The sequence below is a fragment of the Monodelphis domestica genome, chromosome 6 (genome assembly GCF_027887165.1).
Source record: "Monodelphis domestica isolate mMonDom1 chromosome 6, mMonDom1.pri, whole genome shotgun sequence".
NCBI lineage: Eukaryota > Metazoa > Chordata > Mammalia > Didelphimorphia > Didelphidae > Monodelphis > Monodelphis domestica.
This window is the reverse complement of record NC_077232.1, coordinates 61,788,694-61,803,878: the sequence shown is the minus strand read 5'-3', so window position 1 is coordinate 61,803,878 and position 15,185 is coordinate 61,788,694. Positions and strand designations below refer to the sequence as shown.

General features: G+C 42.4%; 1 protein-coding gene across 9 annotated transcripts in view; it reads right to left on the bottom strand.

Moving 5' to 3' along the window:
• The window catches only part of IRAG1 (inositol 1,4,5-triphosphate receptor associated 1), a 233,145-nt gene that overhangs the window by 14,264 nt on the left and 203,696 nt on the right, over positions 1-15,185 (bottom strand). For all 9 annotated transcript variants that reach the window (XM_056802088.1, XM_056802090.1, XM_056802086.1 and 6 more), the window contains one exon: positions 15,106-15,170. In XM_056802088.1, coding sequence (XP_056658066.1) covers positions 15,106-15,170 — 65 coding nt within the window. The remainder of the gene's footprint in view (positions 1-15,105; positions 15,171-15,185) is intronic.

The following is a 15,185-nucleotide window of genomic DNA, read 5'->3' as shown; positions in this document are numbered from 1 at the left end:
GGATAAACTAGATGCATTCCCAATAAGATCAGGAGTGAAACAAGGATGCCCATTATCACCTCTACTATTTGACATTGTACTAGAAACACTAGCAGTAGCAATTAGAGAAGATAAAGAAATTGAAGGCATCAGAATAGGCAAGGAGGAGACCAAGTTATCACTCTTCGCAGATGACATGATGGTCTACTTAAAGAATCCTAGAGATTCAACCAAAAAGCTAATTGAAATAATCAACAACTTTAGCAAAGTTGCAGGATACAAAATAAACCCACATAAATCATCAGCTTTTCTATATATCTCCAACACAGCTCAGCAGCAAGAACTAGAAAGAGAAATCCCATTCAAAATCACCTTAGACAAAATAAAATACCTAGGAATCTATCTCCCAAGACAAACACAGGAACTATATGAACACAACTACAAAACACTCGCCACACAACTAAAACTAGACTTGAACAATTGGAAAAACATTAACTGCTCATGGATAGGACGAGCCAATATAATAAAAATGACCATCCTACCCAAACTTATTTATCTATTTAGTGCCATACCCATTGAACTACCAAAATACTTCTTCACTGATTTAGAAAAAACCATAACAAAGTTCATTTGGAAGAACAAAAGATCAAGGATATCCAGGGAAATAATGAAAAAAAAACACATATGATGGGGGCCTTGCAGTCCCAGACCTCAAACTATATTACAAAGCAGCAGTCATCAAAACAATTTGGTACTGGCTAAGAAACAGAAAGGAAGATCAGTGGAATAGACTGGGGGAAAACGACCTCAGCAAGACAGTATACGATAAACCCAAAGATCCCAGCTTTTGGGACAAAAATCCACTATTCGATAAAAACTGCTGGGAAAATTGGAAGACAGTGTGGGAGAGACTAGGAATAGATCAACACCTCACACCCTACACCAAGATAAATTCAAAATGGGTGAGTGACTTAAACATAAAGAAGGAAACCATAAGTAAATTGGGTAAACACAGAATAGTATACATGTCAGACCTTTGGGAGGGGAAAGGCTTTAAAACCAAGCAAGATATAGAAAGAATCACAAAATGTAAAATAAATAATTTTGACTACATCAAACTAAAAAGCTTTTGTACAAACAAAACCAATATAACTAAAATCAGAAGGGAAACAACAAATTGGGAAAAAATCTTCATAGAAACCTCTGACAAAGGTTTAATTACTCATATTTATAATGAGCTAAATCAATTGTACAAAAAATCAAGCCATTCTCCAATTGATAAATGGGCAAGGGAAATGGATAGGCAGTTCTCAGATAAAGAAATCAAAACTATTAACAAGCACATGAAGAAGTGTTCTACATCTCTTATAATCAGAGAGATGCAAATCAAAACAACTCTGAGGTATCACCTCACACCTAGCAGATTGGCTAACATAACAGCAAAGGAAAGTAATGAATGCTGGAGGGGATGTGGCAAAGTAGGGACATTAATTCATTGCTGGTGGAGTTGTGAACTGATCCAACCATTCTGGAGGGCAATTTGGAACTATGCCCAAAGGGCGACAAAAGAATATCTACCCTTTGACCCAGCCATAGCACTGCTGGGTCTGTACCCCAAAGAGATAATGGACACAAAGACTTGTACAAAAATATTCATAGCTGCGCTCTTTGTGGTGGCCCAAAACTGGAAAACGAGGGGATGCCCATCAATTGGGGAATGGCTGAACAAACTGTGGTATATGTTGGTGATGGAATACTATTGTGCTCAAAGGAATAATAAAGTGGAGAAGTTCCATGGAGACTGGAACAACCTCCAGGAAGTGATGCAGAGCGAGAGGAGCAGAACCAGGAGAACATTGTACACAGAGACTAATACACTGTGGTATAATCGAACGTAATGGACTTCTCCATTAGTGGCGGTGTAATGTCCCTGAACAACTTGCAGGGATCCAGGAGAAAAAAACACCATTCATAAGCAAAGGATAAACTATGGGAGTGGAAACACCGAGAAAAAGCAACTGCCTGAATACAGAGGTTGAGGGGACATGACAGAGGATAGACTTTAAATGAACACTCTAATGCAAATACTATCAACAAAGCAATGGGTTCAAATCAAGAAAACATCTAATGCCCAGTGGACTCACGCGTCGGCTATGGGGGGTGGGGGGGAGGAAAAGAAAATGATCTATGTCTTTAACGAATAATGCTTGGAAATGATCAAATAAAATATATTTAAAAAAAAAAAAGAATGGAATCTCCCTTGAGAATAGTGATTGCTTCCCTCTGCATTTACATCCCTAGTGCTGAACACAGCACAAGTGCTGAATCAATGGTCACTAATTTGATTGTTGGGTCTGGACCTTGTATTGATGTTTTCATTCAGACCAAGGAGGGACACCTTGGATTTCCCAAGCTGCACTGGAGCCCAAGAACACAGGCTTAATTTGGAGCCCTCTAGAGAACTCACCTTAGAGATTATCTTTTGAGTTCTTTCCAACTCTATTCCCCAAGATCAAATGTTGAAAACTATTTTATTCTCTGAGAAATTCCTGAGGGCTCCTACAATAAACTCTAGCCTCCAAACACACTTCTTCTACTTCTACTTCTCTAAAAGTCGAAATTTACTTTGAGAGCTGCTACTATGACCTGTTACCATGCTATGAGTTTCCCATCTCTAGTTCTGGTAGCCTCATAGCAGATTTGAAGTCTCAGGAAGCCTGAAGCATGTACCATCATTAGAATGTAAATCTTGAGGGCAGGGATGATTTTTTATTTTTCTTTGTATCCCTATCACTTAGCTCATCACCCAACACATAGTATTTGATTAATCAATTGATTCATTAACTCTGAAGTGTCATCACCTATTTCCTGTGTTTATTTTCCTTTTCATCTACTGTTTTGCCTAGCTTTAACTTCAGGCAACAAGATACACCCATGCTAGGTACCCTCTGGTGTCCCACTTCTTTCTGGCCTCTTTTTGTAAGTTCTCTCTGCATTAGATTGTAATGTTTTTTAATTGAAAAATATTATTTAATTAATTAATATAGAATATTTTTCCATGGTTACATGATTCATGCTCTTTTCCTCCTCTCCTCCCTGATCTCATATCAATTGTAATCTTTTTGAGGACAGGAATTAGCTTTAAAATTTTTTTTTATTTTATTCACAGTGCTTAGCACAGGGACTAGCAAACAGCAGGCACTTAATAAATGTTGATTGGATTGGATTGGATTGTGTAGCTATAAGTAGTCTGCTGTCCATCACTTTTAAGAATTCAGAAGGTTGTTCCTTGGGTCCCCTGCACATCATTGCATAAGCTGGGTATAGAGAGGTATATGGGAGAATCAAACTGTACCATGGCCAGGGTGCCCTTCTGGTCAACCTCATGATCAACACCACCCAGGAGGTATAGGTGTTTGTGTGACAAACTGATCCCTCACAGAAGCAGCCACATCCAGGGAGTTCAGCTATGTTTGTGTCTTTGTGAAAATAGCCATGTAAATAGAGGGGTGGATTGATGTCTGGGAAACAAGTGGGTGGTACTCATGCCCATGTCCCCTCATGCCAATTTTGCTTCAAATTCCCCAGTGGGGGCTCACTACAGCTTGCCAAATAAAGTTCATTTCTTGGCTTGAAATTCAAGTTTCTCTATAATTTTGTGGCACATTAATTGCCTTTCCTTATTTTTCTTTTTTAGACAAAGTGTTATTGATGTTATTTCCTTTGAAAAACACAAATACACACACACATCATTTTCACTTCCCAGTGGCTTCTCCATCCCCTCCCACTCCTACATAGAGGTCTCTTTTATAACAAGGAAGTCCTGCTAAGCAAAACAAATCACCACATTTGATATAATAGCTGACATTTACATAGTACCTACAATGTGCTAAGTGCTTTACAAAGATTGATTTAGAAGGTCTCAAAGGTCCTTTAGAGCTCTAAATCCTATGGCATATAAAAGAATCAGGATGGAGATCAAGCCAAAGAAAGAAAGGAATGGTGTGGATGGTCCAGTTTCTGAACTGTCGTAATCTCATCTCCAGACACCATTATCAGCTACCATCCCTGGCAAACACCTTTTTAGAAATCTGGAACTCTGACCTCCATGTCACTTTAAAAAATCCCTGCAACCCTCTTGGGTGTGGAAACCCCATCAGGATATGCCATCCTAGAAGAACTCACAAAATAGACAAAACTCCAAGAAGACCTTTTAAGTCAGGCTTTTCTTTGAAAAACACCTAACAGAAGAGAAAACCATGTGGCACCCAGGCCTCTCCAGAATCCTCTGCTGGGTTAATGAGAGAATCTTAAATACTTCTTATGCTTGGCGTCAACTCCCCATCTCCTGTGTTGCTCTGCACCTCCTAAAATGTACATTTCCCTAGGCTGGTAACTTGACACCAGAAAAAGAAGGAAAAGAATAGCTTAGAAATACCAGGCATTCACAACCTTTTTCTCCTTTATATCATCTGCTTACTCTCCTTCCCTACAGTGAATCTTCCCTGTCTTGAAGGTACATTTTTATCACAACAGAACATTCTGGTTCCCAAGAATAGCAGTGTGGGTAATGGCTTTATGAAGTATACTCACTATGAGAAATGAGATATTAGGGCCACATCTTTTATTTCTTTACTCTGTCCATCTCAAGGCTGCTTAATTTTAAAAGGAGGGGTGACAAATTTTAAATGAAGCCTGGAAGTAACAGAATCTGCCATGCCCCAGTTTAAGAAAACCTGATTGACAACAATCCAGGATTAGGAAACAGATTATTTATATTACAAAAGGATTTGCCACTAAGGAGGACTAGAAGACAATTATAATTTGTAATACAGTTTAAAGAAATCAGATTTGCATAATTTCTCCAAGAAATCATGTATTATTACATACAGTGTTTTGGGATGACTGAAGGACTGTTGGATTTCTTTTCCAAGGTTTATTCTTCCTTCATTGACCCACTTCTAAAACTCAAGTCATTGACTGAGCACTTCCCTCCTACTCCCTTGATACTTGACACTCTCAAGAGTCCTATTTCATAGAACTTGTTTCATAAAAATAATAGCTAATATTTACATAGTACTTTGAGGTTTATGTAGAACTTAGTTATCTCCATGTTTACCCTATTATTGCCAATCATTACCCTGTGAGGTGGGTGCAAATATTGTTCCCATTTTACAGATGAAGAAATTGAAGCTGAAAGAGATTATTAAGTGACTTGCCCAAGGTCACAGAGTTCATAAGTATGTCAGGCAGTTTTCCTGACCCCAAGTGTAGTGCTTTATACACTATATCACTAGTTCTTAGGGATAAGAGACTTGCTCAGGGTCAGTTAGTCTACAATTCCTTAAGACTTCTCAACAAACAAATTATCCTTTGGTGCCTACTTGTTCAGGATTTTCCTATGGTGGGCAACAGGGTTGCAGAGAACTGGGCTTGGAATTTGAAGACCTGAGTTCAAGTTCTGGCTCCATTACATAGCTGACCAATCGATAGTAGAGTTGGGAATTGTAAGTCACAAAAAAAGCATTCCTTCCACCACAGCTTGCCCAAGAAGATTTTGTGAAGCCTTTAGGGAAATAATAACAGTATGAATCATTCTAATGATAACCTATGAGGTCCAGCAATGGAAAAGAACTCAATGCATGAGTTTCAACATTGTCTCATGTCCTCTCTCAAGTGTCTTTTCAATGAACATCTATAGGCTATTAGGCTTAGAATGTCTGTTCTCTGGGAACCAGTGGTGTGAAGTCTTCTCCTGTGCAGAACCACCATGTTGGAACTGAAGGACAGCTGGTACCTACCATGGACAATCTCAGTATAGATCTGAGGCCAAGGGGATTATCTGCCCACATCTTGAAATCCCAATGTGTTTTCCTTTTGGAACTACTCAATGACACAGGGCTCATGCTAGGTCAAGTCTGAAGCTATCAGGATGTTTGCATGTTAGGACACCCAACTTTTAGTCTTACCCTTGAGGTCTCCATTCAAGCACCTTGTTGGAAGGTAGTTATGGATACTGATGCTCCAGACAGTAAAAGACAATCACGGTAAAAGAGATAATAGAAGTTTATTCTACTGGATCAAATTTTCCTTTCTTGACTTCAGTCTCCTCATTGCCTACTTTAATCCTTTCAATCCTTTCTGAAGTTCAGATGACCCTTCCCAGTAGCGATTCCTTCAAATCATGCCCATTGCCATGGCTGCAGACATTGCAGATATCATTTATGCTCAAGAAATTTCAATGGCTAACCATTACCTCTAGGATAAAATAGAAACTTCTCTGTTTAGCATTTAGATTGCTTCACAATCTAGCTCTAATTTACCATGCCAGGCTTATTTTATCCAATTTCTCTTCTCTAGTCCAGTCAAATTAACTTACTTGCTGTTCCCAAATCCAACACATTATCTCCTTCATTCACTCTCTTCTCATCTCTGCCCCTTAGAATCTCTCCTCTCTGTCAAGGCTTAGGTTGTCTGCTATATATGTCCTACTGGAAGCCTTTATGGATCCCCCTGTTCAGAGGGATATTAGTCTAGAGCTGGAAGGGACCTCAGAGGCCATTTATTCCAATTCTCATCTTACAGATGTGCAAACATTTGTTTTTCCTGTGATTAAATGATTTGTTCAAGGTAAAACAAGTAGATGGCATCAGAGATGGGATTTGAAAATAGGTTCTCTGACTTGGTTCTCTTTGCACTAGGCCATAGATTTTTTTGTTCTTCCCCCTTCCCCCTCACATTATCATCTATTTACATATTGACAGGTAGCTAGGTGATCCAGTGAATAAAGCACTGAGCCTGGATTCAGGAAGAATCATCTTCCTGAATTCAAATTTAGCCTTAGACACTTACTATTTGTGTGACCCCATAGTGATAGTGGTAGTCTCTCGGTGACCAAGAATGACTATTGTCTTTGTGCATTATCATCTATTGATGTACCTTCATGTGCCTTTGAAGTCCAAAGACTGAGGTGCAGAGTTTGTGGCACATGGGGCATGGGACTCCAGTTGTTACGGGAGGTGCGGTTGTGGCCTGGTGTCTGCGTTCACGCGCAGAGGCAAGACGTCGATGTTGCTCATCTTCAAAGGTGGTGGCGTCATGGTTAATGTGGGTTCGCCAGCTGCTTCTGACAGAGGCAGCAAGTTCTAGTTGCTTTGGTGTAATGCCAGCCCACTTTAAGTTGGACTTTAGCTGATCCTTGAATCTTTTCTTTGGTCAACCTTGTTTCCTGAGTCCAGCTGACAGCTCACCGTAGAATACCTGTCTTGGTATTCACTGTGGGTCCATGCGGATGACGTGTCCAGACCATCCTAGCTGGGTTTTGAGGACCATGACTTCGATGCTGGTGGAGTTGGCTCTGTCGAGGACTTCCTGGTTGATGATATGGTCCTGCCATCGGATCCTCATGATTGACCGGAGAGAGCGTTGGTGGAATTGCTCCAGCTGCTTCATGTGCTTCTGGTACAGTGTCCATGTCTCACAACCGTACAGGAGTGAGCTGAGGACCACTGCGTTGTACACTTTGAGCTTCGTCGCAGTGCTTACACCTCTGTGTTGGAGGACTTTGCAGCGCAGCCGCCCAAGTGCCTGGCTGGCCTTTTGGATCCTGGCATTAATCTCGTGGTCTAGGGACCCGTCATTGGCGATGGTGCTGCCCAGGTACTTGAAAGTGTTGACGTTAGAAAGCTGCGTGCCGTCGATTGTAATGCACGGCTGGTTCGTTGGCCTCCCTGGTGCAGGTTGGAACAGCACTTCTGTTTTGCTGAGGCTGATAGTCAGGCCAAACAGTTTGGTTGCGGTGGAGAACCTGTCCACAAAGGTTTGAAGATGATTTTCTTGGTGGGCCATGAGAGCACAGTCATCTGCGAAGAGAGCTTCCAGGATGAGTCTCTCTGTTGTCTTTGTTTTTGCAGTCAGGTGGCGAAGGTCGAATAGTGAGCCATCCAGCCGGTATTTGATATAGATGCCCAGGTCTAGATCCATCACAGCATGTCATAATACTTGAGTGAAAAAAAAAAACGCAGCCTTGTTTCATGCCATTGGAGATGTTGAAGCGATCAGAAGTCTCTCCACCAGATAGGATTTCCCCTGTCATGTCGACATGAAAGAGCTGGATCAGTTTGACGAATTTTGCTGGGCAACTGAGCTTGCTGAGGATCACCCACAATGCGTCCCTATTCACTGTGTTGAATGCCTTTGTCAGGTCTATGAAGACAATGTAGAGACTTAGGTTCCGCTCAAGGCATTTTTCCTGCATTTGCCTCACCATGAAGACCATGTTGATGGTGCTGCGATCTGGTCGGAAGCCACATTGTGATTCAGGCAGGTTTTGCTCTGAAACAGATGACAGGAGTCTGTTGAGTATAACACGGGCGAGGATCTTTCCAGCAGTGGAGAGTAGTGAGATGCCTCTGTAGTTGTCATAGGCTGCTCGTGAGCCTTTGTTCTTGTATAGGGCTACAATGGAGGCATCTCTGAGTTCTGGGGGCATGTCTTCCTCTTCCCATATGCTGGTCAGCACTATGTGGAATGCCTGGAGAGCCTTTCCATTTAAGGCCTTGTACACCTCGGTTGGGATCCCGTCTTTACCGGGTGCCTTGCCTTTACTCATTTGTTTAATGGCTTTTTGGACTTCCTCTATTGAAGGAGGGACGTCAAGTTGTTCAATGGTGCGGTTTTGGGGGATCTGGTAAAGGGCGCTTTGGTCGACTGTAGAGGGTCGGTTGAGAAGCTGACTGAAGTGTTCTTTCCACCTGTTGCTGATGCCTTTTTTATCTTTTATGAGAGTGTCACCGTCAGAGGATAGCAAGGGAATAGTGGTGGTGGGTTTTAATGGCCCATAGACCGTCTTGAGGGCACTGAAAAATTGTTTGTAGTTTTTCGTATCAGCAAAACGCTGGATTTTTTCTGCCTTTTTTTCCCACCATCGGTCTTGCATCTTCCTGATCTCAAGGTGCGCCATGGCTTGGAGAGACTTGAATGTGTCCTTTTTAGGAGCAGAGTTTGGGTTATTTTGCCACTCCATAAAGGCTTTGTTCTTTTTGCTCAATAGGTCTTCAATAGCAGTGTTGTTCTCATCGAACCAGTCTTGGTGGTTGCGTTGTTTGGGGCCTAGGACTGCCTTTGATGTTTCCTTCACTGCATCTCTGAACTGGTTCCATTTCTCGGTTGAGCTTCTAGTGAGTGGTCCCTTGGCAGACAGCTTGTCATCCAGGCAGGACTGGAATGTTTGCAAATAAGATGGATCTCTAAGATGACTCACGTTGTAAAATGTGCAAACTGTCTGGGCGCATTTTGGATGGCGAGGCACAATGTGCATTTGAAGAGTCGCTCTAACCAATCGGTGGTCTGTCCAGCATTTAGCTCCTCTCATGGCTCTGGTGATCTTTACATCCTGGATGTCTCACCGGCGTATAATGATATAGTCAATGAGATGCCACTGTTTTGATCGTGGGTGCATCTGTGTTATTTTATATTTGTTTGCCATTCTGAACACAGTGTTCGTGATGGTGAGTTCGAACTCTGAGCATTTGCTGAGTAGCAGTAGGCCGTTGTTGTTCATTTTGCCCACGCCGTGTTTGCCGAGCACTCCTTTCCATCTTTCATGGTCCTGGCCAATGCGGGTATTGAAGTCTCCCAGTACTATCAGCTTGTCATTGGTGGGCACTGAGTGCAGGACGGCACTCAGGTCAGAGTAGAACTGCTCGATGGTCTCCTCTGTGCTGGTCAGTATTGGGGCATATGCGCTGATGATTGTGGCATACCAGTCTTTGCTGAGAGGCAAACGGATCTTCATGAGCCTCTTGCTGATGCCCACAGGCAAGTCTGGCAGCATTTTGAGCAAACTGGTCTTGGTGGCCAGGCCAACACCGTGGATTCTGTCTTCATTTGTGGCTCTACCTTTCCAGAAGAAGGTGTATCCAGTGGTGGGTTCGCTGAGTGATCCCTCTTCTGGTAAACATGTTTCGCTTAATGCTGCGATGTCGATGTTATATCACACCAGTTCTTTACCGATTAGAGCTGTTCTTCTCTTAGGTCTTGGGGTATTCTCTCTATCAAGTAATGTTCTGATGTTCCATGCTCCTAGTAGGAGTTTCTTTGTATTTTTTCTTTGATTTCGACCACTTAAAGGGATGACCCACCAGCCGTGGTGTGCTGACCGGGAGTTTGTAGGGCAGGCAATGTTTGGGACACCTTTTCTAGTCCCCTCCCTTGATTAGGGTGAGCAGTGCTGTCCTAGAGAGGGCTGCTCAGTCGCTCAGGATGCTGCTGAACATCCCTGCTGCCCTACAGGGCCAAGCGACCACTGGTCTGTGGGCCACCTATATGCAGGATCGTGACTACAACTGCCAGTGGTCACCTCCACCTGTTGCGTCGCCACTCCCCCATCGCCGCAGGTCTTGAAGAGAGTGGACAGGGTTAGGATAGATGAGCGTGCACAAAGACATTTGTGCCTGAAGGAGATTTAACAGAGACAGTCTCACTCTCTTGGCATTGGAAGCCTGGGTCCAGTGGTACGAAAAGTCATTACACCTGGAGACTTCCTCAGCTGCAATGGATGGCCATGTTGTCTTTTGTGCTCCAACATGCCCTAAGCACTCCACAGTGCCTTGCTGCATCGCCATCTCAGCCGTTGAACCTTCTTGTTGGTTTCTTCCGCCTGTTCCACCGAAGCAGTCTTCACATGCTGGGTGAGCAAAGCCCTGGTTCACCAGGGGTCGACGACCCGATGGCTACCCTCACAAGGTTTAGCTGGCCTGTCAAAGCCGTTGCCCGGGGTGTGGCCGCTGCCGCATGCTAGCAGCTACTAGGAGCCACAAGTGAGAGCTGGGTATCAAGTTGGGGTCAGAGGCTGGAGCCTCTGCCCTAGGAGGGCACAACAAGCCCTCCATACCAGAGATACTACCCCTCCCTGAGCACCCCATACACACCCTGTGACCCCATAGCAAGTCACTTAACCCTGTTTGCCTCAGTTTCCTCATATATAAAATAAGCTAAAGAAGAAAATGGTAAATCACTCTAGTATCTTTGCCAAGAAAATCCAAAATGGGGTCATAGAGAGTTGTGACACACCTGAAAAATGACTGAACATCATCATCACAAATTGATTCTTCTGATGGAATGAATGTAAGCTCTTTGAGATCATCTTATCTTGGTATTTTTATATCTTTGTGCATTGCAAAGAATTGTTGTTTGAAATACTTCTTGAATTGAATTGGATTGAACCAAGTAGTATCAGGTTAGAGAATTTGTGTTCTTGGGGGCTCTGAGCTAAGGGAAATTTCATAATAGTTTTTTTTTAATCACCTATGCTGTGAATTCTGAATTGTGTCAAGAGCTTTTTTGAAGGTATGGGATAATTTTAACTATCCACTCTCCAACAATATTGGGAAATGGTTTAAAAAAAGCCTACAATGTCCAGCTCAATGCAAACATATGAGTGATTTTGAGAGTCCACTTTAAAAATCAATGAAGGCATTTTAGATGCATCATAAAAACCTACTGGTATCTTGGTCTGATTGATGACTCTGCAGAACTCTGAAATGTTACCTAGTCTTTTACTCTTTCCAGTGATATAAAATAAGTCAGGGAAAATAGGTTGGAGCCAGAGTGTTATGGATGGTTGTATTTTGTGATTCTGTTTTGATTTTTTATAAACAATTAAAGAATGTTATGTATCTAATCTTTGCTTTGCAAGTATCACAGGAAGCTTTGGCTAAATCAAATGCAATTTTGATCAGACTTTATAAAATCCAACTCATTGGTTGTCCACGAACTCATGCTTTGCTGGAGGCAAAGGGGTACAATGGAAGATTCCATGGCTGGACTAAGAATGTAAATGCCTTCTCTTTTCACTTCCTTCATTAACTTGCTTTTTTTCTTAAACCTTAAAGTCTTAGTAATAGTTCTAAGAGAGAAGAGGAGCCAGGGCTAAGCAATTGGAGTTAAGTAACTTTCCCAGGGCCATAGAGCTAGGAAGTGTCTAAGGCCAGATTTGAATATAGGCCTTATGCTCTACCTGCTTTGCTACCTAGCTGTCCCTGCAATTAACTTACTATGTAACTTTGGGGAAGTCCCTTTCCTTCTCTAAGAATTTTTGGTTTCCTCTCTTTATTCTGTTTTGTAAAATTCCATTCTAAAATCACAGAATCTCACATTTGTAAGGGGCCCCGGAAACCATAGGCCCCAACCTGTACCACAGGAATCCCATCCAGAATGTTTCCAACAAGGGGTCACTAATCTGGTTTTTAGTAATTCTTTCTAAAATGTGATTTTTGAGGGGAAGCTGGGTGATTCAGTGGATTGAGCCAGGTCTAGAGAAGGGAGGTTCTGGTTCAAATCTAGCCTCAGATACTTCCTAGCTTTGTGACCCTGGGCAAGTCACTTAACCCCCATTGCCTAGCCCCTTCTGCCTTGGAACCAGTAGACAGTATTGATTCTAAGACAGAAGGTAAAGGTTTAATATATATATATATATATATATATATATATATATATATATATATATATATATATACACACACACACACACACACATATAATGTGATTTTCAAAAGGGAACAAATAGAAATGGGGAGCTAAGTAGTTCAGTGGATAGAGAGCCAGATCTGGAGATGGGAAGTCCTGGGTTCAAAAATAACCCCCACATCTTAACTATGTGACTCTGGATGAGTCACTTAGCCCCAAGTGCCTAGCCCTTATCATTTTTCTGCCTTGGAACCCATATGGATTCTAAAACAGAAAGGAAGAGTTGTTTTTTTTTTAAGCAGAGGGATTGCCCAGAGGGATGAGTCCCCTCCTATTTCTGGAAATCATATACCGTTCTTAATGTATTCCAAAATCATATTTGCTTTTTTGGCCACCATATCATATTCATAACACATATTGTGTTTTGTTATTGTTCAGTTGTTTTTCTATTCTGTCCTCTTCTTTGGGACCTTATTTGGGGTTTTCAGGACAAAGATACTGGACTTGTTTGCTGTTTTCTTCTCTAGCTCATTTTACAGATGAGGAAACTGAGGCAAACAGGGTTAACTGACTTGCTCACCTATTAAGTGTCTGAGGCTGGATTTGAACTCAGGAAGATGGGTTTCCTGATTCCAGGTCTGGCACTTAATATAAAAAGGAAGAGGTTTCTTGGGGCTGTGATGGATAATGATCTAGCAGCCAGCCTCAGGTCCCAGCTAGAGCTATAGAATTCTCAATCTCTTCCCTAAAATAAGGCAGGCAGCCAGCCCTCACTCTTGACTGTCAGTTCCCCATGGGAACACCCAAGTACCATCTCATTGTTTCACACACATAAATGTTGCCTTTCCCCTCTCCTTCTGTGTGGCCTCAGGAAATGTGATGTTGTTATGATTCTATGAAAGACCAGTCCAGCAAGAAGTGAGAAGACAGTCTTACAATATTTTTAAAGATGTTGGATTATGTGCCTTTGGGGACTATACATGGCATTCGTCCCCATTGTTACTGTGCTTCACTGAGAATTACAAAATTGTAGAATCTTAGGTCTAGAAGGAACCTCAGGTGTCCGAATATTTTCCCTACCTTCTCTCTCTCTCTCTCTCTCTCTCTCTCTCTCTCTCTCTCTCTGTTTCTGTCTGTCTCTGTCTTTCTCCCCCTTTCTCTTTTCCCTCCTCTGACTGTCTCTGTCTGACTGTCTCTCTGTCTTCATCTCTTTCTCCCTCTCTCTGTCTTTCTCTCTCTCTGTTTCTGTCTGTCTCTGTCTTTCTCCCCCCTCTCTCTTTTCCCTCCTCTGACTGTCTCTGTCTCTCTGTCTCTGTCTCTCTCTCTGTCTCTGTCTCTCTTTCTCTCTCCTCCCTCTCTCTGTCTTCATCTCTTTCTCCCTCTCTGTCTGTCTTTCACTCTCTCTGTTTCTATCTGTCTCTGTCTCTCCCCCCCGCATTTCCCCTCCTCTGACTATGTCTCTGTCTGACTCTTTCTCTCTGTCTCTGTCTCTGCCTCTGTTCGTCTGACTTGGGTTCAGATCCTGGCTCTGCTACTTAAGATCTATTTCACTTTGGATGAGTCAGTTCGTCTCTGCCATCCTCAGTTTCTCCCTTTATAAAACGAGAGCTTGGATTAGAATGGCTCTTAAGGTCCCTTCTGCCTCTAGATCTATGCTTCTGTGCTCTGATGAGAAAAATGTAAATGAAGAATCTTCAGAGAAAGGGTAAATGACCTTTAAAAAAAATCACTTGTTTCCTAGGTTGTGTGAAGCACCATTTCCAGTTGATGAGAGATGAGGAACCTTTAAAAGGGTCGGGTACTGTCAGGTGGGGAAAGGTTCTGCAAAACCAATGACATATTTGGATTGTGCAGATCTCTGTGTCACAGGAATGGGTCCTGTTGTCCAACCCTTCTGGCTTAAAATGGAAAGAAATGCACAGGGCACAGAAGCCTGAAATAGGAAACTTTCCTAAGCAAAACCAGGATCTTCTCAAATTAGTACATTTTGACTCAACATATTATCTTCATTATTTTATAAACTGTAACGGCATGGATCAAACTACAGTCTCCTGGACCCCAGAGGGCTAAATAAACAATTTTTCCATAAACGTTCAATTAAATTAAAATCACATTGTTTTCCTTGGTTGGGGGAAGGAGGAAGAGAAGGAAAAATAAGGAGATAGGACAGAAGGCAAAAGGCATAGGGATAGAGAGGGAGAAGGAAAGATTGGATAGGAGGGGAATGGAGAAGGACAAAGGAAGAAGGGAAAAGAAAAAGGGATAAAGGGGAAGAAGAGAGTCAGGAAATAGAAAGGGAGTAGGGGTAGGGGAGAGAAAGGGAAAGCAGAAAGGTGGAGAGAGATGGAGACAAGGAAAGAAAGAGGGATGTAGAGGAAAGGGAGATAGGGGAGGAGAGAAAGAATGAGGAAGTAAAAGGAGATGGAAGGGATGTAAAGTATGGAGAGAAAGAAGGAAGGTTCAAAGGGGAAGGAGAATCCATGTTGGAATGGGGAGAGGGAGGAAAATAGGTTGAAGAGGAGAAATGGGAGAGGAGAAGTTAGAGAATAATGGAAAATTGAGGGAAAGAGAGAGAGAGACTATACAGCAAGATGGAGAGCTAGACCAACCAGCCAAAGCAGGCTTCCTCAAGGTGAGAAGACAAAGCAGAAAACTTACTTCTCTAAGAGTGCAGATGGAGCCAGGGAAGCGGAGGGGTTTCCTTTCCCATTTGTTGTTTCAGCCTACAGTAAAAATAA